This window comes from Phocoena phocoena, chromosome 8 (assembly GCF_963924675.1).
Source record: "Phocoena phocoena chromosome 8, mPhoPho1.1, whole genome shotgun sequence".
Classification (NCBI taxonomy): domain Eukaryota; kingdom Metazoa; phylum Chordata; class Mammalia; order Artiodactyla; family Phocoenidae; genus Phocoena; species Phocoena phocoena.
Window position 1 is genome coordinate 58,645,446 of NC_089226.1, and position 23,605 is coordinate 58,669,050.

Sequence of the window (23,605 nt, forward strand, 5' to 3'; positions counted from 1 at the left end):
CAAACAGAGTGGTGTTGAAAGCTATTTAAAGGCTTTACAAATTTTGTGGATGTGTTGGGACTTACTGGCTGACATACTTTTGGAGATGCTTTCTTTGTCATGTTTGGTATGTTTAAGTAATCAAAAAAGCATTGTGGCAACATGACACCATATTATCTGCCATAGCTGTCCATACATTAAAAAAAATTTTTTTTCAATTACATATAGTACATTATACTCACTTGGTCATGTCCAAAAATTTTAAACTATTATAAAAGGTACCTTAAGGACTTTACTGTTGTGATTTGTTTAGATCATTGATATTTATACTCAGATAAAATGGAGTTATGTTGCAGGCACATTAAAAGTGGGTCCTAATGTGCCAACCCCCTTCCAACTTCCAGTACTTTTTTTTTTTCCTCTTTTTTCTTTGTTTGGTCCTTCACTTGGAGCACTTGGAATAACACTAATCTCTCTATCCACCCTCCTATATACCAGATGTTAACTCATTCCAGCAAACTACAAAGTGGATTGATGATGTCAGAACAGAAAGAGGAAGTGATGTTATCATCATGCTAGTAGGAAATAAAACAGATCTTGCTGACAAGAGGTATGGAATGATTTCATATTTGTATGGAATGTTTGATTTCTTTGTTAAGTAGCCTGTTATTTTTGTTAGTGAAAAATTGCTTTAAAAGGAGACATGTTTAATCCTTAATTTTATACCCCTGCCCCTTTTCTTTAGTGTGGGGACCTGAAATAGAAAGGTAAACATTAAACTCAGTCCTGGGAACTCCCTGGCGGTCCAGTGGTTAGGACTCTGTGCTTTCACTGCCGAGGACCCAGGTTCAGTCCCTGGTCGGGGAACTGAGATCCTGCAAGCTGAGCAGCACGGCCCACCCGCCCTCCCCCCACCACACACACACAATAAAACACACATTAGGGCTTCCCTGGTGGCTCAGTGGTTAAGAATCTGCCTGCCAATGCAGGGGACACAGGTTCGAGCCCTGGTCTGGGGAGATCCCACATGCCACGGAGCAGCTAAGCCCATGTGCCACAACTACTGAGCCTGTACTCTAGAGCCCCGCGTGCCGCAACTGCTAAAGCCCACATGCCTAGAGCCCGTGCTCCGCAACAAGAGAGGCCACCGTAGTGAGAAGCCCGCACACCACAACCAAGAGTAAACCCTCGCTCACTGCAACTAGAGAAAGCCTGCATGCAGCAAGACCCAACGCAGCCAAAAATAAATAGATAAAATAAGTAAATTTATTTAAAAAAAAACACACACACATTAAACTCAGTCCTTAAAGGAAACTAAATTTTTTGGGTTTGTGTAAGCTCCTATGTAAATAACTCTTGTGTAAGATTGTTTACACGTGAAGCTGATAACTATTTTGCATTTTTTAGGGCTCATAAATATGAGCAGTGTTCTGTTAAAGAACAAAATGTTTTACAAATCCTATCTTTAAAAAAGTATTCGTAATGATTAAATGCACACTCTTTTGGTAGTCTTCTTATAAATATTCATTATAATTCAGTGGTGTAGTTTTTTCTTTTCTTTTCTTTTTTTAATTGTATGGTTGAGCCAGACTGTGAGGTTGAACTGAATAGCTTGATTGTGATACCTTAGTCAAATGAGCAAAGACATATTCAAGTCACAGGATGCAAAATGTATTAACATTCACTGTAGAATCTGTGGCTTGAATATCTGCCTTTAGCATTCCTAAGTGATCTACTGGATATTCTTTCTGCTTTAAATAGTCTTGACCATTTATTTAATATTCGAAGCTTTTACTATTTATTATTTGTTTATTCATTAGTTGGATACTGAAATTCCAGTAATGAACTTTTACTATTAATTAAAATGTTACAAAGAAACCCAATATGTTCAAAGACTTATGAAATATCAAGCCCATTTCTGCCATGGTACCTCATTTGGAATTGGCAAGAAAGTCTTTCCTAATTTAAAAGTAAATTCAGCGTATGATTTCAACTTTTCTTTATGAAAATCATTTTTTGGACATGAGATGCTATCATAAATTTTGACTATTTTATTTATCTTCAGTATGAGAATTTGAAGATCATATAGGTATATATTCTTCTAGTGGAGAGTCACTAGATATCTTCACTGTTAAATAGAAAAATTGTATATCTGAATTGTTTCCCTTTATAGCCAGAGGCATCTAAAAGGATGCTTACAAGCATCTGTTCTTTTATTGCATAATATTTGAGTATACAAATGCTAGAAACATCTAAATTATGTTTACAATAATTTTTCTTTAAGGTAATATTTGTCCATTGCTTTAGAATTACCATATTTCTCAGTAATTTTTGCCAGATTATCACCCTTCAGTTATTCACATTTAAAAGAATTAAGAGTCTTTAAAAGAAAGGTTTTTTTTAATTTAAAAAAATAAAAATTAGAGTTTTGTTCGTTCCACTAAAATAATTGGGGGGGTTCATCTATTTTCATTATTTAAAGTTTAATGTAATAGTTGCAGGATTTTTTTTTTAATTGAAGTGTAGTTGATTTGCAGTGTTTCAGGTGTATAGCAAAGTGATTCAGTTATACATATATATATGTATTTATCCTTTTTCAGATTCTTTTCCATTATAGGCCATCACAAGACATTGAATATAGTTCCCTGTGCTACACAGTAGGTCCTTGGTGTTTTTCTATTTTACACACAGCAGTGTGTATCTATTAATCCCGAATTCCCAACAAAATAATTTTTAAATGAGTAAAAGTTTTAAATTTTTTTAAAAAGCATTAAAAGAAAATCTTTCGGGGGCTTCCCTGGTGGCGCAGTGGTTGAGAGTCCGCCTGCCGATGCAGGAGACACGGGTTCGTGCCCCGGTCCGGGAAGATCCCACATGCCGCGGAGCGGCTGGGCCCGTGAGCCATGGCCGCTGAGCCTGCGCGTCCGGAGCCTGTGCTCTGCAACGGGAGAGGCCACAACAGTGAGAGGCCCGCGTACCGCAAAAAAAAAAAAATATATATATATATATATATATATATATATATAGTTCCCTATGCCATACAGTAGGACCTTGTTTAATCCATTCTCTATATACTAGTTTGCATCTGCTAACAAACTCCCACTTCATCCCTCCCTCCCCCCAGCAACCACAGGTTTGTTCTCTATGTCTATGAGTCTGTTTCTGTTTCATAAAAGTTCATTTGTGTCATATTTTAATTCCACACATAAGTGATGTTGTATGGTGTTTGTCTTTCTCTTTCTGACCTAAGTGCACAAATTTCAAGTGTATTGCAGCTTGATAAGTTTTCAAACTAGTCTTGCCTGTATAACCAGCACCATATCAAGAAAAGTTTTTTTCAGAACCTTGTTTATAATCTTTATATCATTATCTTTCAAAAAGATGAGTTTATCTTTTTTATTTTCTACAGGCAAGTGTCAATTGAGGAAGGAGAGAGGAAAGCCAAAGAGCTGAATGTTATGTTTATTGAAACTAGTGCAAAAGCAGGATATAATGTAAGCAGGTAAGTGTCTTTTCAGTATATGTGAGTTGAGGTTATCAAATTGAAAAAGCATATTATAAAATAATTGTGTGAGTTTTCTGTTCTCTAGTGTAAGATTTTCTTCCACTTGGCAATAGCAGGCCTCATGAATTAGTGACATATCACAATGAACAGTGAAAAATCTAAATGTGGCATAGTTTGGGAAAAAGAAAAGACTTGCCAAACTTTTCAGATTGTTCATAGGACAACGTATTTCATTTTGATTATAAGATTATGATTATAAGATGATTGCTAGGTTGTAAACTCACCATACACTCACTACATCCCAACTGCATTGTTTCAAGGTAAATTTTCCTTATTTTAGTGTTTGATAGTAAGATTATGATAAAGCAGGTATTTGCTTTCAGGGCATGGTATTTTGCTTGTTGTTGTAAAAATAACATTCTTGTTACTTTGTCTTTAATAAACTGCTGGTGTTTTAACAGAGTTTATAACAGGAGTGTTTTGGGGATAGGAAAATATGGGGAGATCTCACATTGTCAAACTGTTTTCTAAAAAATGGGGTAGGGCTTCCCTGGTGGCGCAGTGGTTGAGAGTCTGCCTGCCGATGCAGGGGACACGGGTTCGTGCCCTGGTTCAGGAAGATCGCGCATGCCGCGGAGCGGCTGGGCCCGTGAGCCATGGCCACTGGGCCTGCGCGTCCGGAGCCTGTTGCTCCGCAATGAGAGAGGCCACAACACTGAGAGGCCCGCGTACCGCAAAAAAATAAAAAATAAAAGATGGGGTAACCAAAAATTTGCCTGCTTAATTCTTCAGGGCTACGTGTCATATAGAGTAGTGGTCCCAGATTTATAGGATTTACCTCCCAATAAATTATTTTTTTAATTCTACATTACCAGTAGAGGGGTAAAGTAAAATCCTTGAAACTGAATAAGTAGAGCTTTATGAAAAATTCTCTATATTGTTTTCATTTTTGGTCGTCCCATCTCTCTTTGCCTTGAAACATATGTAAGTAATACTGAATTGTCACTAATTCCCTCCTTCTAGTATACTGTTTATTGTTATGGCTTCTAATTTAATTCTGTTGTGATCAGAGAATATACTCTGTAACATTTCAATCATTTGTAATTTATTCAGACTTGTTTTATGGCCTAACATGTGGCCTGTCTTGGTGAATGTTCCATGTGCACTGGAAAAGAATGTCTTTCTGCAGTTGTCAGATACAGCATTCTATAAATAATATAAATGAGGTCAAATCTTAGATAACACAGTTGATAGCCTTGTTCAAGTCTTAGATAGCCTTAGTAATTTTGGAGGGTAGTTCAGTTAGTTACTGAGAAGGGGGTATTAAAATCTACAACAACAATATTTGTATCATGTGTTTTGTATATAGTTCAGTCAGCTTTCTTCTTTTTTTCCTTTGCCATGCGGGATTTTAGTTCCCGGACCAGGGATTGAACCCAGGCCCTTGGCAGTGAGAGCATGGAGTCCTAACCACTGGACACCAGGGAATTCCCTAGTTCTGTCAGCTTTTACTTCATGTGTTTTGAAGTTCTGTTTTTGGGTGCATACATATTAGCATTGTTAACTGTCCTAATGTGGTGACTTTTTTAATGTTAAGAAATACTGCTCTTTATCTCTAATAATATTCCTTTTCTTTATCTGATCTTAATATGGCCGCACCAGCTCTCTAATTGCTTATTGTTCATTTGGTATATCTTTTTCTTTGTAAAGTGGGTCTCTTGTAGATGGCACATGGTTAGAACTTCCTTTTTTTTCCTCCATTCTGAAGATCTCTGCCTTTTAAGTGGAGTGTTTGGTTTATTTAGATTTAATGTAGTAGGACTTATGTCTACCATTTGTTCTTTGTTTTCTGCTTGTCCCTCTTTCATTTTTGTTTTAATCAGATATTTTTATATTGTGTTTTAATTCTTCTTTTGATCTTTAGCTAAATTTTTTCATAACCTTTTTAGTGGATGCTTAGGGGTTAAACTAGAGTTAATATTATACCATTTCATGTGAAATTATGCACACTGTCCTTTGTGTTATTGTCACATTTTATGTTTACATATATTATAAACCTCCATAATAAACATTTTAATTTTTCCTTTAAACAGTAATTAAGAGAAGAAAAAAGATAATCTTTTCTCTTTATCCATATATTTATCATTTCCAGTGCTCTTCATTCCTAATTATAGATCTGAGTTTCACCCCGTATTTTTCTTTAGCCAAAATAACTTTCTTTACTATTTCTTATAGGGGTATCCTGGTGATAAATTCTCTCTGCTTTCACATACTCCAAAAGGCCATTTGAAGAATAATTTTGAAGAACATTTTGCTAGTTTTTGAATTTGGGGTTGACAGATATTTTTCTTCCAGTACTTTAAAGACGCCTTTCGATTGTCTTCTGGCTTCTGTTGATTTTAATGAGAAGGGAACTCTAATTTATATCATTCTCTGTTTGTAATGTGTTGTGGTTTTTTGGGGTTTTGTGTGTTTTTTAAATAAATTTATTTATTTATTTTTGGCTGTGTTGGGTCTTTGTTGCACATGGGCTTTCTCTAGTTGTGGCAGGCAGGGGCTACTCTTCGTTGTGGTGCGCGGACGTCTCATCACGGTGGCTTCTCTTGTTGCAGAGCACAGGCTTTAGGCTCACAGGCTTCAGTAGCTGTGGCATGCAGGCTCAGTAGTTGTGGGTCGCCGGCTCTAAAGCGCAAGCTCAGTAGTTGTGGTGCACAGGCTTAGTTGCTCCACGGCATGTGCGATCTTCCTGGACCAGGGCTCAAACCCCTGTCCCCTGCATTGACAGGCAGATTCTTAACTACTGCGCCACCAGGGAAGTCCCTGTAATGTGTTTTTTTGTTGTTTTTTTTTTGTGTGTGTGTGTGTGTGTGGTGCACGGGCCTCTCACTGCTGTGGCCTCTCCCGCTGCGGAGCACAGGCTCCGGACGCGCAGGCCCAGCGGCCATGGCTCACGAGCCCAGCCGCTCCACGGCATGTGGGATCTTCCCGGACCAGGACACAAACCCGTGTCCCCTGCATCGGCAGGCGGACTCCCAACCACTGCGCCACCAGGGAAGCCCTAATGTGTTGTTTTAAAGTATTTTTTCTGCCCCATTTTCTTCTTTTCTCTTCTGGAATACCAGTGGCACATCTGTTAGATGGCTTGATATTACCCATGCCCCCTGGTCACTGAGGCTTTTGCTCATTGTTTTTGATACTTTTTCCCTCTCTTTTTTTTTTTTGTCAGATTAGGAATTATTATTGATGTGTCTTCAAGTTCACTGATCCTTTTTCTGCCATATTTAAACTGTTAAGTCCATCCAGTAAATTTATTATTTCAGATATTGTAATTCATTCCTAGATTTTTTTCATTTATTTCTTAAAACTTCCATTTCTCTGTCGGAATTCCCCATCTGTTCAATCATTATGGTCATTGTTACCTTCAAGTTCTTGAACATATTTATAGTAATTGCTTTGAAATTCTTGTCTGCTAATTCCAACATCTGGGTCAATTCCGAGTGTATTTCTATTGGCTATTTACTTTTTCTCTTGCCTCTAGGTTGGATTTTTCTGCGGTTTTTGTTTTGGTTTGGTTTGGTTTTTTATGTGTATCTAGTAATTCTTGGTTGTATGGTTGGCATTGTGTATGCGTAGAGACTCTGGTTTCTGTTATTTTTCTCTGCTAAATTCTGGGTTGTATTATGGCAGGTTGTTATATTGCTGGCTGATCACCATGGACTTGTGGAGTCTTGAAGTTACGCATTGTTTGCGTGGATCTATAGAAAGCCTGAGATGTTTATCAAGCTTTTCTGTCTTGGTGGGATTGAAACTCTAAACTGTATACCTGGAGCAGGCAGTAGCTGAAATCTCTGCTCATTTCTTTCAGCCTTCTAGCTGTTGCTTTCAGATGGGCTCCTTGGAATCTCTCCTACATATGTACCATTAAAGAGGTAACTGAGGATTTGCAGGAATTTTATGTGTAGATATTAGGGCTCCTACTCTTGGCTCCCTCCTTTTTGTTATTTTCTTCCTTAATACAGCCACTCTGGTAGTCAGTTGACACCTCAAACCTGTAAAACTCTAGTTTTCTGCTTGAGTTCTAACCACCCCATATTGTTCAAACTAGGATTGGCTCTTGGGAAAACCTGTATAAAGGTGACCCTCACCCAGTGAGTGTGGGTTCCCTTCTAGTGTGAATTCCTCCTAGTTTGTACCTGGTTTTTGTTGCTCTTGAGAGCCTTCAAATAGTTGTTGTCCACGGTTAGTAAATGCTATCTGCAAGAGTGTTAGTCCTGTATAAGCTACTCTGCTGTTACCAACACTGGAGTCTGTATTGAAATTATGGGGTAAAAATTAAATATCTGATAAATGAAATAACTGAGACTATTTAGCATGTACCTACTTAGTTTTATTTAATATAGAAGACCAGTTTGTGCCACAATTCCACACAAAATTCCTGAATTCTGTATGTTATTGCTTATCTAAGGTTAATGTAAGTAGGTTTTTGAATTAAATTATTTGGTCAGTGAGTAACACATATCAACAGAAGTGATTATGAAGAAATAATCTCAAATTCCTTTTGAGTTTTTTTTTTTTTTTTTTTTGCAGTACGCGGGCCTCTCACTCTTGTGGCCTCTCCCATTGCAGAGCACAGGCTCCAGACACGCAGCTCAGCGGCCATGGCTCACGGGCCCAGCCGCTCCGCAGCATGTGGGATCTTCCCGGACCGGGGCATGAACCCGTGTCCCCTGCATCAGCAGGCGGACTCTTAACCACTGTGCCACCGGGGAAGCCCCCTTTTGAGTTTTTGTTGTAGGTCAGTCATAATTCAGAAATGTTGCTAGTATTCAAAAAGTTACCAGGTAAAATTTACAGTCCAGTCACACTCTTGGAAAACATTGAGAGCACAGTCTTATGAGCTGTTAAGTAAGCATTGTGTATGTTTGTTCAGCCATGTGTCTGCAAAATGCAGTTACTTTTGATGATTGTGCATTATACTTATTTTATTTGACAAAATCATGCTATTCACCAAGAGGTACACAGAAGTCTTTCTGTACATAAGACATGTATATCAGTACTGAAGGTACCATCTAGCTGTACTTTACATGTACAGAGATGTCTTTTTAATTTTCTGCTAATTGGATTCCTCCTCCCCACTCCCTCATGTACTAGATTATAATATATATAATAAAAGCTTAAAATGGGCTTTCTCTATTGCTCTTTTTCCTTTTTAAACAATTCTAGGAGAGATTTCACTAATGCATCATTTAATGTCTAACCGTGGTTCAATTAATTGGACCTTAATGCCTGAGAACTTTGGCTTAAAATAAAACAAATTTATTCCTACCCAATATGGCTACTTTTTTGTATTATTTAAAGATGTTCTTTGATTAAAACTTTTTTTCCTTTAGTCTGGTTTAAGCATTTAACCCTAAAATCTTGTTTCTGTCTTAAAGAATATTTTGTAGTTTTTAAATAAAAGCTATCAGGGTTAGAACTAGAATATATAATAATAATCTAACATGATCACTTGTAGTATATAGGATATTTAAATAATGATTTTTATCCTTTCAATATTTCATTAAAAGACAGCCTAAGAAAAATTTACCCTTTATTTTTCTAAATTTGTCTTTAAAAAAGCAATAATATTGCTTTCTTTATGAAAGTTGTCTGGTGTTTAAATTGCTGAAGGGAATGGTAATGATAAGGTGATTATTTAAGGCTCCAACTCATTTTTCATCTGAGAATTAGTACATTCTTTTAATGAAGTATTTAGTGTGTGAGTATCACCCTTCTTATTATATTCTCTAATTTTACAGTACTGGAAAATTGAATAGGAACTGAAATGCTCCTTGATCTTTAACTTCTAAAAGCATCCGTGCTTATCAGAAGAAAAAGATTCGTTTGAAAGAGAAGGGAGGACTTTGTGAGAAATTAATGGTAGCTGATGGGCATCAGCACTAACAAGTCAGTGAAAACTTGTGTACCATTCACAATGGAGTCGTGTGTGTATGTGCACGCGCGTGAATGAAAATTATTTTATACCTGCTGAGAAAACATATTTATTTTAAGCATTGGTAGGGATGGTGTCTTTCCTACACCACTGAATCCCATGTCAACCACAGTTCTTGGCTCATAGCAGGTCTTAATCTTACACTTTATCGCATACCTTATTCCACCCGTATCAAGTGCCTACAATATGTAAGACCACTGTAGTTTCTTTGGAGAGCATAAAGTTATGTAAAATATGGTTCTTGACCTCAAAAAAACTTATAGTTGAAGAGAAGAATTACATTCTCATGAAAATTATGCAGTGAAAGGTAGATAGTACATGATAAATGCATAGCAAATGCTACAAGATAGTAAGATCCATAGTAATTATTGAGATGTAAAATGAATGCTGGCACAGGAGGTATATTTGTTGCAGAAATGAATAAAATCATATACAATTAGGATGATCAAGGAAGGCTTTGTTTAAAAATGCCGCAAAAGGGACTTCCCTGGTGGCGCAGTGGATAAGACTCCCTGCTCCCAGTGCAGGAGGCCTGGGTTCGATCCCTGGTCAGGGAACTAGATCCCACATGTGTGCCACAACTAAGAGTTCACATGCCTCAACTAAGGAGCTTGCATGCCACAAATAAGGAGCTGACCAGCCACAACTAAGGAGCCTGCCTGCCACAACTAAGAGCCCATGCAACCAAATAAATAAATATTTAAAAATAATAATAATAAAGATTATTTATTTTTTAAAAAAGCCACAACAAAAGAGCTAAACCCTTGAGGTGTATATTTGATTTGTATAGATAAGATGATACTCCAAGGAAGAAGAGAAATTACCATATAATACAAATGACCTACTATGCATTGTATAAATATTATGTCATAAATATTAACTTTAAGACATTTCTTTGTTGTCTTCCTACCAGGCACTTTACATACAATATGTAATGTTTATCTATACCCCTAATTTATCCTTTTGTGCTTTATATCCCTAACACAGTAGGACTTTAATATCACTAAATGTCAGGAAGCCATATACATGGTGAACATGAACTGGTTGAATGAGAAATTATTATATTGACCATGCTCTTTTTTTATTTTATTTTTTAAAGATTATTTATTTATTTATTTTTGGCTGCGTCGGGTCTTAGTTGCAGCACGCGGGATCTTCGTTGAGACATGCAGGATCTTTTGTTGTGGCGCGCAGGCTTCTGTCTAGTTGTGGCATGCAGATTTTCTCTTTCCAGTTGTGGCACGCAGGCTCCAGGGTGGGTGGGCTCTGTAGTTTAAGGCACGCAGGCTCTAGTTGAGGCACGTGTGCTCAGTATTTGTGGCACACAGGCTTTAGTCGCCCCGCGGTATATGGGATCTTAGTTTCCTGACCTGGGATCGAGCCCACTTCCCTTGCATTGTAAGACAGATTCTTTCCCACTGGACTACCAGGGAAGTCCCTGACCATGCTCTTATTAAGTCAATTCACTCATCAAATATTTGCTGATCACCTCCTACATGCCTAGTTCTGTTACGTTATAGGCAGTGGATATACAATGGTGAGCAAAATATCCTAAGTCCATACCATTATGAAGTTTACATTCTAGTATGGAAAGTTAGGCCATAAATGAAAATATAATACTTCATGAGGTTATAAGTGCTGTGGAGAAAAGTAAAAGTAAGGTCAGGGAGATAAAGAGTACTGGTGAAAGGGTTAAGATATTGATGTTTTGTAAAAGGTAATCAGGAAAAGACTGATAAGGTGATATTTGAACAGAGATCTAAAGGAATTGAGGAAGTAAGTTGTTTCTGTATCTAGGGAAGAACTTTCCAAGCATCAAGTGCAACAACAAGTTCAAAGGTACTTGGCATGTTTAAGGAATAGTAAGGCTGGTTCAGTTAGAGTGGAGTGAGGGAGGGGGGCGAGTGTTAGGAAATAAGCTTACAGAGGGATAGTTCTAGGGGACAGAGGTCTAAGTCCATGTAGGCTGTAGCAAGGATTTAGGCTCTAGGCTTTTATTCTGAGTAAGATAGGAAGCTGTTGGAAGGTTTTAATCAGAGATTTGACATGTTCTGATTTAGGATTTAAAAGAAATCACTGGCTGCTCTGTGAAAAATAGGCTGTAAAAGGGTAAGGGTGGAAAGCAAAAAGATCCATTAAGAGCTGATTGCAAAAAAAAAGAAAAAAACAGTAATAAAATAACCTTTCATTTAAGAAATGCTAGGCTACCAAAATTAAAATAGAGATCTAGCAAAAAATCAAAGTTAACAAATACTGAGCACTCGTCATATGAGAATTGTGGTGTATAAAACACTCCCTGCCCTTACAGTACAAAGACAACTTTCATAATGGAAAATTTTCTGTATGTTGATGGAACTGATTAACTTAGCTTACTCTTTGAAGAATGGAATATCCTCTTGCTTATAAAGTACTTAGTTAATCTTATAATAAAGATAAGAACCGGTAGCAACAATGATTTTACTTTGAAATCTTCATTTTACCCCTTTAAATTAAATACCTAAAATCATAGCCCAAAATATTCAACTTGAAAGTTTCTATGGAGAGCCAATATTCAGCTTGTCATCATCCCCAGAGCTAATTCCTGTAAGCTGTCACTGCAACTTAAATATTTCTCCCTAGAAATTACAAGTAAAATACCATATACCTGGAGGTTAGAGTGGAATTGATACCATTTTTCCAGGAAAAGAAAATATTCTGGTAAGCATCCTGAGAAGGATGCCCCAGAATGCCTATAGGAAGTGGATATTCAGTTAATCCAAGTGAGAGGATTTTAAAAAAAACATTACCAACTGTACTGGCCCCATAGTTAGTCCTCTGTCATTTCTAATATAGCAGAAGCCTCTTTTAGCATATCATTGGCATTTAAAATATGGATTTTCCTTTAATAATTATTTAAAACAACTTAAACCCCTAGAGTTTTTTCCTTCCTGTCTTACATATATTTATGTAAGGATAGAACTTGGCTTTTGTAAAGCATTTTCTTGGCCCATTTTGGGATGTCCTAAGTTTAGTATAAGTTAGTGAAATTGATTCTTTTATTGGGTTGGCCAAAAGTGCCTTTGGTTGTTAAATAAAAATAAAAGACATTTTTCATTTTCACCAAGAACTTTATTGAACAAAGTATTCACCATTTTGTTCCACTACCTTCTGCCATTTTTCAGGCAACTTCATAATTCTGTTTTCCTAAAACTTTTTATCTTTTTGAGCAAAGAACTGTTCCCGGTGCCTTTTACAGTCTTCCAAGAATTTTTTTTCCATTAAGAGAATTTTGGAAAGACCAAAATAAATGGAAATCTGAAGGTGCAATGTCTGGTAAATACAGCAGATGAATCAGAACTTCCCAGCCAAGCTTTAAGAGTTTTTGCCTGGTCATTAAAGAAACATGTGGTCTTGCATTATCCTGATGGAAGATTGTGCATTTTCTGTTGACTAATTCTGGACACTTTTCGTCGAGTGCTGCTTTCAGTTGGTCTAATTGGGAGCAGTACTCGTTGGAATTAATCGTTTGGTTTTCCAGAAGGAGCTCATAATAGAGGACCCCCAATCCCACCATGTACACATCACCTTCTTTGGATGAAGACCAGCCTTTGGTGTGGTTGGTGGTGGTTTATTTCACTTGCCCCATGATCTCTTCCCTTCCACATTATTGTACAGTATCCACTTTTCATCGCCCGTCACAATTTGTTTTAAAAATGGAATGTTTTCATTACATTTCAATAGAGAATTGCATGCAGAAATACGGTCAAGAAGGTTTTTTTTGCTTAACTTATGTGTAACCCAAACACATAAGCGATGAACATAACCAAGCTGGTGCAGATGATTTTCAGTGCTTTAATTGGATATTTTCAGTGTGTCATCTCTCTCCTGCATGGTGTAACATTGATTGTTCTCAATGTCTCGATTTGATCGCTATCAACTTCAACTGGTCTACCCGACCATGGAGCATCGTCCAGGGAGAAATCTCCATCACGAAACTTTGCAAACCACTTTTGACATGTTTGATCAGTCACAGCACCTTCTCCATACACTGCACAAATCTTTTTTTGCGTTTTTACTTTTCTTGAAATAATAAAGCATAATATGCCAAAAATATTGCTCTTTTCCTTCCATCTTCAATATTAAAATGGCTACACAAAAATTCACCAATTTTGATGTCTTTTTTTAAATGCACGCTGATATGACAGCTGTCATATAAAATCTAACAAAATTATTTCGAATGAAGTTAAAGACAGCTGAGCACTACCAGAGCCATCTTACGAGAGAAAACGAACGAACCTTTGGCCAACCCAATAATTTAATTGAAATATTTTGAGGGAGCACCAAATTTTTCAAATACATTGATTAAATTTTTATGTCTGTGATTTTTGTATATAATAATAGTGTTTCACAAAGCAAATTCCTCTTCCCAAGATTGTTAGCTGTTTCTTCACACAGCCCTTTCCACAGTGCTTTCCATATAGAAAGAACTTCCATTTATACTAGGCAACATAAGGTAGTAGGAAAAATATGAACTTTAGAATCTCAGCTCTGCTATTCATTTGGTGGATGGCAAATACTCTCTTTAGCCTTAGATTTCTATAAAATGGAGATATTAATACCTTCCTCACAAGTTACTGTAAGGATTATGATGAGAAAATATGTAAAGTTAAGCACTCAGTATTACCTTTTTTCTTGCCTACTTGATTTGATTGATTACTTCACACTCCTTACAGATTATTGTTACAGCATTGGCCTTACAGCACCCTCACAGCACATTAGAATCATCTGGAGATTTGGGGGGTTTTTGTTGTTTTTGGCCACACCGTGGGTCTTGAGGGATCTTAGTTCCCCGACCAGGGATCAAACCTGTGCCCCCTGCAGTGGAAGCGTGGAATCTTAACCACTGGACCACCAGGGAAGTCCTTCATCTGGAGAATTTTAAATGAAATGTACTAAGGACCTAGCCCCACCCGAACTAGTTGAATCTGTCTTTGGGGGTGGGACCCAAGCATCTGGTGTTTTGCTTGTTTTTAAGTTTCCTTGGTAATTCCAATGCACTATAGGTGTTGAGAACTACTGGTCTTGAAGGAAGGACTTCACACATAACCTTTCAAGAAAGCTTTCCTGAAGTATTTAGTTCTAATTCTCAAAGGTAAAAAATAAAAGAGTGGGGGGACCTATGGGGTCATGTTAACCTATTTACTCATCCGTGTCGAATATATTTAATTTTGTAGATAATGGAGGCTTGTTGCTTTCTTTGAGTGTATAGTTCTCTGGGGAATTCCCTGGCAGTCCAGTGGTTAGGACTCTGCACTTCCACTGCAGGAGGCACAGGTTAGATTCCTGGTCGGGGAACTAAGATCCCACAAGCTGCGCAGTGTGGCGCAAAAAAAAAAAAAAAAAAGTGTATATTTCTCAGATCTACCAGTTAATGTTCTGGTCCCTCTTTTTTTTTTTTTTTTTTGATTTATGTATTTATTTTATTTTTTGGCTGCATTGGGTCTTCGTTGCTGCGCGCAGGCTTTCTCTAGTTGTGGTGAGCAGGGCTACTCTTCTTGTGGTGCGTGGGCTTCTCACTGTAGTGGCTTCTCTTGTTGCAGAGCACGGGCTCTAGGTGCGCGGGCTTCAGTAGTTGTGGCACACGCGCTCAGTAGTTTTTTTTGGCTCACAGGCTCTAGAGCACAGGCTCAGTAGTTGTGGTGCACGGGCTTAGTTGCTCTTCGGCATGTGGGATCTTCCCCACCAGGTATCGAACCCGCCTGAACTGGCAGGCGGATTCTTAACCACTGCGCCAACAGGGAAGTCCCTGTTCTGGTCCCTCTTAATTGTCATTTCCTCCCATTATATTTGCTTGTGTTAATTGAATCTTTGTTTTTAAAAAATCCTTTTTCATATTTGATTGGAGAGATTCAGTGGCATTTGTTTTTCCATCTAGTTGAAGTTTATCAGCGTTTTCCTTCACTGTCACTCTGCATGTAAATTTAAAATTCCTTTTATAATTCCTTTTTCTACAAGAAACTGAGTACATTGATTTCTTTTGTTTCCTGTTTTCTGGGGTCGGGAGGAGTCAATGGGCATAAGTGTTGCTAATTTTTCTTTTACTTGATTTAAAAAAACAGGCTTGGGCTTCCCTGGTGGCACAGTGGTTGAGAGTCCGCCTGCCGATGCAGGGGACACGGGTTCGTGCCCCGGTCCGGGAGGATCCCACGTGCCGCGGAGCGGCAGGGCTCGTGAGCCATGGCCGCTGGGCCTGCGCGTCCGGAGCCTGTGCTCCGCAGCGGGAGAGGCCACAGCAGCAAGAGGCCCGCGTACCGCAAAAAAAAAAAAAAAAAAGGCGTTCTCAAATCTGTGATCATCTGCTAAATAGTATTATGGATAGTCATACCTAAAGAATTATCTGAGGGACTTCCCTAGCAGTCCAGTGGTTAAGACTCCATGTTTCCAGTGTAGGGGGCAAGGTTTGATCCCTTGTTGGAGAACTAAGGTCCCATATACTGTACATCGCGGCCAAAAAATACTAAGAATTATCTGAGAATTCAGATGGAAGTGAACTCAAAGAAGCCAGTGGATAAAGGTACTAATCAACTATTTGTACTGCACTGTGTGCTTTCTGATGTGTTTTCACATGCATTAGCCATTCTTACAACTAACATTTTCAAGAATATCTACTGCATGTCAGGTACTAGGATAACAAAGATGAAATATGAGCCTTGTCCTCCAGTGGTTAAAGTCTAGGGGGAAAGACTGGGAGGTAAATAGGCCATTATAATCAGTGTAATAAAAGCTCTGAAAGAAGAAATGCAGGGGACTTCCCTGGTCGCGCAGTGGTTAAGAATCTGCCTGCCAGTGCAGGCGACATTGGTTTGAGCCCTGATCCAGGAAGATCCCACATGCCACAGAGCAACAAAGCCCGTGTGCCACAACTACTGAGCCTGCGCTCTAGAGCCTGTGAGCCACAACTACTGAGCCCACGTGCCACAACTACTGAAGCCCCCGCACCTGGAGCCCGTGCTCCGCTACAAGAGAAGCCACCGCGATGAGAAGCCCGTGCACCGCAACGAAGAGTAGCCCCTGCTCACTGCAACTAGAGAAAGCCCGCGCACAGCAACGAAGACCCAATGCAGCCATAAATAAATAAATAAACAAACAAATAAATAAATATATTAAAAAAAAAGAAATGCAGGGTGCTCTTGGAATATATAGAAGTGTTTAATTAGATTGGAAGATGATGGGATTGAAGAAATCTGGGAATGGGGTAGGGAGGTTTTTCTCAGAGTTATCAGGTAATGGATCCTGAAGGATCTATCAGCTAGACAGATTGAGCTGGGAGCAGGGGAGGATATTCCTGTGTTATATTATGAGAATAGATAGATGGGTGTAACTCTAACAATACCCTCCCTGAAAGACCTCATTAGTTATGTACTTTTCACTAACTAGAACTTACTTTAATTTTTTAAAAAGCCTCAAAACTTGTAAACCTCATTCCATTTTCACAGAAGGTAAACAGACCTTCCCTATGCCTCCCCCATGAAAAAAAATTTTCAATTTCTAAGCTAGCCCATAATAAAATATTCTTAGAAGCCAGAAAGATTATGTATCTTGAACAATTAGGCAGTTTAATAAATATTTCATGTCCGAGCAAGCTATGAGATCTTGGGGAGGATTTCTGGATTTTCCTAAGTAAGAACATTTCAGTTCTGCTTTAATATTTTCAGATGATCTCTCCCAACCCCCCCACATTTTTCCTTTCAGTTTTACATAGTTTCTTAAAGCAGGATTTTATGCCTATTGGTGCTCTGCTGTAGTCCTACAATTCTTGCAGAATTTCAAAACATTCTGTTCCCTTAGCCCACAGGACCATGGGTTATTGTGACTGATACTCAATTCTGATAGGAAGAGAGCTACTGTATATGAAAGAGTTTCTCTGTAGAAGATCAGCCCTAAGCATTTTACATAATGATTTCCCTTAATTTTCACAGTAATCTAGTCAGTTAAGTGTACTATTATCTTAAGCCCATTTTACAGATGAGAAAATTGAAAAACAGAAAGATGACCTGTCACATAAGTGGCCTACCCAGAATGTAAACACTTCACCTTTTAGGTTTTAGCCATCTCATCTTAATATCTTTTGCTTTCAATATGTGATTTGTATGTCTTTGTAGTCATAGTAATACACTGGAATTATTGAAAGAAGTCTTTATGCACACTGATTTTTTTAGTGCCTTCCTTTGCCAGATGAAGTCCATATTCTTTGCAGGTCTTTCTTAGTCTGGCTTTCTATATATATATATATATATATATATATATATATATATATATATATATATATATATATATATATATAGCTTCATTCTAATCCTTTTAAATACTCTGTGCTCCAGTCGGTCTGGACTACCTAACCATTCTTGAAAATCATTGCGGCCAAAACTGAATATCACCATTATAGAACGAATTTCTGGGATACAAGATTTGGTTTAGTGCCACATTGTCAGCTGCTAGATTATTCCAGTAGTCACTATACTTATTGCTGGTTTGCAGTACTAAATAGATGGTTGTTTTCAGTTGATGTTGGAGGGGGAACACATTTTTTTTCAGGCTTTCTTACTGTCTATAAAATGTGTTTTTCCTTCATACTCTATATTCTTTATCTCTGGATGAAAAGTGATTTTTAATGGGAGTTAGACTTTTCCTGATGCATAAAATTTTGAGCTGACAAAGTTGACATTCTGCTTTTAATTCATTATCTAATACTATTATATAAAAACTTCAAAAACATTAGAATTATTGTCCAACTTTGCATGCATTAATTAATTATAAACACTTGCTAGTTTTGAAAGGGCATAATATTCTTCCTAAAGTTATCTAATGCACTATATTAGCCTATTTCTGTGTTCATTTTGCCTTTGTAAATTTTAAGTTATTTTTGTTCATAAAATTAACAGCTTTCACAGACATTAATTATTGCACCATTTATTCTTTTTCTTTTTTTGGCGGTACGCGGGCCTCTCTCTGTTGTGGCCTCTCCCGGTGTGGAGCACAGGCTCCGGATGCGCAGGCTCAGCGGCCATGGCTCACAGGCCCAGCCGCTCCGCGGCATGTGGGATCTTCCCGGACTGGGGCACGAACCCATGCCCCCTGCATCGGCAGGCGGACTCTCAACCACTGCGCCTCCAGGGAAGCCCTAGAGTGCTGATCTGTATTTGAAACTGAGTATTCATATATTAATCCAAATGGACCCACCTTTATACAATTAATGTTACATTGATTTGATTGATGGTAATTTACACAACCACATGATCTTTGATTGTGCACAGTTTCTGATGTTCAAGTAAGCATTCTGCAATTTTAAGTCTAAAGCTGATTTTGGTTGAATATTGAGGCTAATGCCTAACTTTGGCACATCTCTAAATGCTACTAAACGTTACAGAACCAAGACAATTATACTTTTATTCAGGTCTTCCTTAATCCTACTACATCATACTTATTGCCTACAGATAAAGATTTGCTCCTTTTCTATACTTCTTTCCCTAGACAGATTACTTATAGTTCCATTCTTTCATCTTTGGCCTTCTTTCTGTTTCTTCTCATTTTAATTAAGCAACATTTATGGAGTGCTTAAACTCTGAGTGCTTTGTATGGTATGTTTTTCAACCATGTGAAATCTTTAAAACTGCCTTTAAATCCCAACTCAAATGTCATTGCCTGAGGATTTTTCTCGGCCTCTTGAGTAGGGCCTTCTTACATCTGTATTGCCATATCATTTTCTACTTCCTTAGTTCATAGCACTCATTGCATTGTAACACAAGGAATGGTTTGAGTCTATCTCCTTTGCCAAACTGTGAGCTCCTTGAATCTACAAAGCACATCTTGTTCATTTTTGTGTCCCTAGAGAACTTTAGACAGTGCCTCAAGTAAGCAGGTACTTAGTATAAGGTAGTTGACATCATATATGCATTTTAATTTATAGGAATTTTACACTGCATGCCTAACAAAAAGAAATGATTGAAATAATCTGCAGTTTTACCTGCCATTCTTCTCAGTAAGTGGATAGCTAGGATTGGACATGAAGTAGAGAGTATGAATCTGTTGTTCCTTCAGTCAGTTTCTGTTCCCACATGCCTCTCAAAGTGAACATCTCACCAGGATTGAGTGTGGTATGGTGGTTTCTAACATAGTGATTTCCTAAGGATTTATCAAGGGCAATTTTGACTAGATTGACTTTCTCCATATGTACACTAACTTTAGAACCTAACTCATTATAAAAGATAGGAATGCCACTATACAGTTTAACTAAATGAACATTCTGTCCTTACTCTGAGTTCCTGTAGTAGTTTGTTTTTATGACTCAAATGATATTTTTGCTCCTTAGTTCTTAGCTATTTGTTCATGTCTAATCTCACCCGTTGGAAAGCAAGGATCCTCTTTGTATTTGACATGCTGGTTTTCACATGATATTCATTTTTAGAATAAATAGACATTTTAATGTGCTTTCATTGTGCTAAGGTCTAAGGAATAACCCAGAAGCCATATCCTTTAACTCAGCCATCCAGTGGTCATCCCTTTACTTGATACCTTTTGCTAAATTTTCCCTCCCAATTATCACGTCTCTTTTTCCACAGCTCTTCCGACGTGTTGCAGCAGCTCTACCTGGAATGGAAAGCACACAGGACAGAAGCAGAGAAGACAGTATCCTTTTTGTTTCATCAGGAAATTTTATTGTTATTACAAGTCTTTAGAGCCCCACTTGGTTGGCTTAGGAATATTATGCCATTGCCTTTTACAGCCAAGAATTGATGGTTTAGGAGCAAAAGGTTTTTCTATAACGAATGAGATCTAGTTATCCAGTTGCATTCTTTGCAGGCTGCTGCTCACTACGATTAATCAGTGAGAAGGTTTGTGTTTGTTTGCTTGCTTGATTTTTAATGAGCAGGAAACTCTTAACATCCCACCCTCCTGCTTCTTAATTTTGACATCCCTTGGCTCTGGGCTTTTTCCCCACAATATATATCATATTTCCTTCCCCTGCTTTTTCTATCATTTGAACTGTCTACTTGGCATAGGCAGGAGATAACTAAGTTTGGAGCTTTATCGTGGCCTCTTCTTTCAGAAATGGGACAGAATGAAGCACATGTAATATTAGTTATTTAAAAGAATTTTGATATTTTCCTTGTTTGTCTCATATTTACCTTCTAGTGTTTTTCCATATGCAGACAGTTTATTAAGCCATAGAATTCATAGCACTTTGTATTCAGCTCTTCCCACTTCTGAATGTTTTATGTTTTCTAAGCCTTTATTTTAGCAGCATAATGTGTTCTATAGAGTTGAAGCCCCATTATTTATTAAATTCTCTCCCTGTTGTGGAACTCTCTTATAGGCTATTTTCAGATTTTTATTATAGATAATTTTTTAAGGAACATCATCTTTATATGATTTTTTACTCCTGTAGAATAATTTCCTTAGGATAGATTTCCATGAGTAGGAATTAACCTTATTCTGAACCTTGCTGCATATAGGAGATATAAGCAAGTTTATTCCATATGAGCACCTTATATGGTGAGCGAGCTATATAGAAAATAGTGGCTGAGTAGTCTCTGAAGCCAAATAGGAATGGAAGGGGATCTTAGCAGAATTGTCGATGTTCAGCAGAATTGGAATTGTACTTTCCCATTTATAGTTCCTTAGCTTTTGTTTCAGTGATTGACATAAAACTGGAAAAGCCTCAGGAGCAACCAGTCAGCGAAGGAGGCTGTTCCTGCTAATCCCCCATGGCATCTTCAACTTTCCTCCAGAAGCTCACTGCTTTGGCCCCCTTACTCTTTCATTGACTGCAGTGTGAATATTGGCTTGAACCTTTTCCCTTCAGTAATAACGTATTGCAATTCAGCATTGCTGCCTGTCTCGGAGATGATCTATTAGCTTCACAAGCACAAAAAAGTCAGTGTCTTCATTATTTATATTTTACAAAAAGCCAAACAATTGCAGCATATTCCAGTGGTAACTTTAAAAATTAGATACATTTTCTTAACATTTTTGTTTCCTTTTTAATGTTATGAGAATGTACTTCAAAACAATGGAAATCTCAACAGTATGTGGCTTGGTTAAGGAGCAGTTGTTCACAGCACCACTTGCCTACCTACTTGATCTCTCCCTGCTTTACTTGCTTGTTCTTTACCCCATTTCCTATTCCAGTCCTTCCTCCATCAAAACAAACAAGAGGGGGCAAAGCAGTAGTCAGACCAAGCCCATTGGAATTATCCTTCAGTTTTAGCAATACCACTTGCTCTCAAGATATCCAAAATTATTCTTAACCACTGACATAAATTAGTTAGACCTTAATTGAGGTCAAAACTCAACTATCATGGTAGGCAGTGCTGGAATAAGGAAAGGGTTCTGGTGTGTCTTCAGAATGAGTCCTAATGAACATACTGAGTACTTACAAGTAAATGAACATAAAATATATTTCTGACCAAAACAAATGATTCTTTCACATGTTAGACTCCGGGAGAGAAGTAAAAGTGCTTCAGAACAGGTTTTAAATATTTAATTCTTCTAAGAGCTATTTCTTCCAGGATTTTAAATTTGTCAAAATCGAGTTCTTCTGTTTGTTTAAAAAACAAAACTAAACTTTTTTAGGCAATAGATTTCTCTTGAGTTTTCTTTTTCTGTCTTCCTTTTCTTTCTTTCCTTCTTTCTTCCTTCCTTTCTTTCTTCCTTTTTTTTGAAATGCTGTGCAGGCAAGGCACTGTAGTAATCAAATTCCTTTAAGAAGAACCAGTGGAAGAATTTTAATTTGGCACTTTGATCGAAACTAACTAGTAGAAACAATGATATCTAAAGCTTACCAACTAAAGAATCCTCAAGAGAATAGCAAATACTTTGCCCAGGACAATTGAGGTCAAATTGAAAGTGGAAACAGTTTTCTTATAAGCCCTAGAGGCAGATCTGAAAAAGCATACATAGAAGAGGGAAAGGAGAGAATGATAATAAAACTTAATATTATGCAGATTTATGCCTTATTTTTCAGCATTTTTTATGTTCTCTCAATCCAGTTTTGCTTTTTATTAGATCTGTATAGTTTGCTTAATTCACTAGTGATTTAATTTTATATTTAAGCTACAATTAATCTTTTTTCTTTGGTGATATTTATTTCCTTGCCTTTTTTAAAACTACTTTCAATTTTTAGATATTTTATTTAGAGCTTCATAACAATGGCAATATGTATTTCCCTTAAAACACTGCAAACAGATATACTAGGAGTGCACCATTTTAATCTTTACTAGTTATTGTGAGATTGCTGTGTAAGTTAATAAATACATTTGTAAATACATTGTTTGCAAGAAGAAAATTTCTGAGTTACAGCTCAGGAAAAGCCTGCTGAATTTATGTTGTAAGCATTACTTAACACAGTATAAGGATGAAAAGACAACAAAAATATCTTCATACTTCCTCATCCCCTCATTGCAACAAAACCCTTAACTGGGAGAACCTTATTCCTTCCCCTCTTCCTCCTCCACTTCCCACTTATTGTCCAACCTTATAATATTCAGAGAGCACTTGGATTATGGGTCTGAATAGAGAAATACTTTCAGATAATCATTAGCCCACATACCCCAGTAACTTGTACTCAAAAGACGGGATGGAGTTGTAAAGTGCTTTTATAATACAATATTATTGTTAAAGGCAAGGGTTGACTCTTTTGTTTTATTTTGACATGGCATGTCCTGAAATAAATATCAATTCAATATGGCGATGGGTCATATTCTTTATTTGGAAGAAGTTGTGATTTCTGACATGGGGGTGATTGTGTTCCTACACTGTAGCATTTGATTCTTTTTAATGTATATTTAAGGCAGTAACCAGTTAATGCTGCTTTTAATATTGGTCTTTTATTTAGCTGGGGTTCTTCAACCAAAGCAGTGAAGTGTGTTCATAGTGCACTTCTTTTTTTAATAAACACAGTTTTGCTGCCCAAAAAATGTATAAATAAACACAGAAGAAAATATTTATTGACTTGGTTTCCCGTTCCTGCCAAAGTGATGAATTACCATATGCTACTTCCTCCCTAGGACTATTAAGGGAATGTGGAATCCAGAAAAATAGCAAAACAACAACAAAACTGAGAAACCCCTGCGGAGTCACAAGACTCTTTT

At 37.5% G+C, this 23,605-nt stretch overlaps 1 protein-coding gene across 2 annotated transcripts in view; it reads left to right on the top strand.

The window, feature by feature from the left end:
* Positions 1-23,201, top strand: part of RAB6A (RAB6A, member RAS oncogene family) — a 71,873-nt gene extending 48,672 nt beyond the window's left edge. Inside the window, exons 5-8 of one of the 2 annotated variants that reach the window (XM_065881420.1) lie at positions 478-589; positions 3,389-3,481; positions 20,075-20,141; positions 21,150-23,201. In XM_065881420.1, the coding sequence (XP_065737492.1) occupies positions 478-589; positions 3,389-3,481; positions 20,075-20,141; positions 21,150-21,152 (275 nt within the window). In that variant the 3' untranslated portion in view covers positions 21,153-23,201. The remainder of the gene's footprint in view (positions 1-477; positions 590-3,388; positions 3,482-20,074; positions 20,142-21,149) is intronic. The other variant, XM_065881422.1, reaches the window with a different exon arrangement.
* The last annotated feature ends 404 nt before the right edge of the window (positions 23,202-23,605 follow it).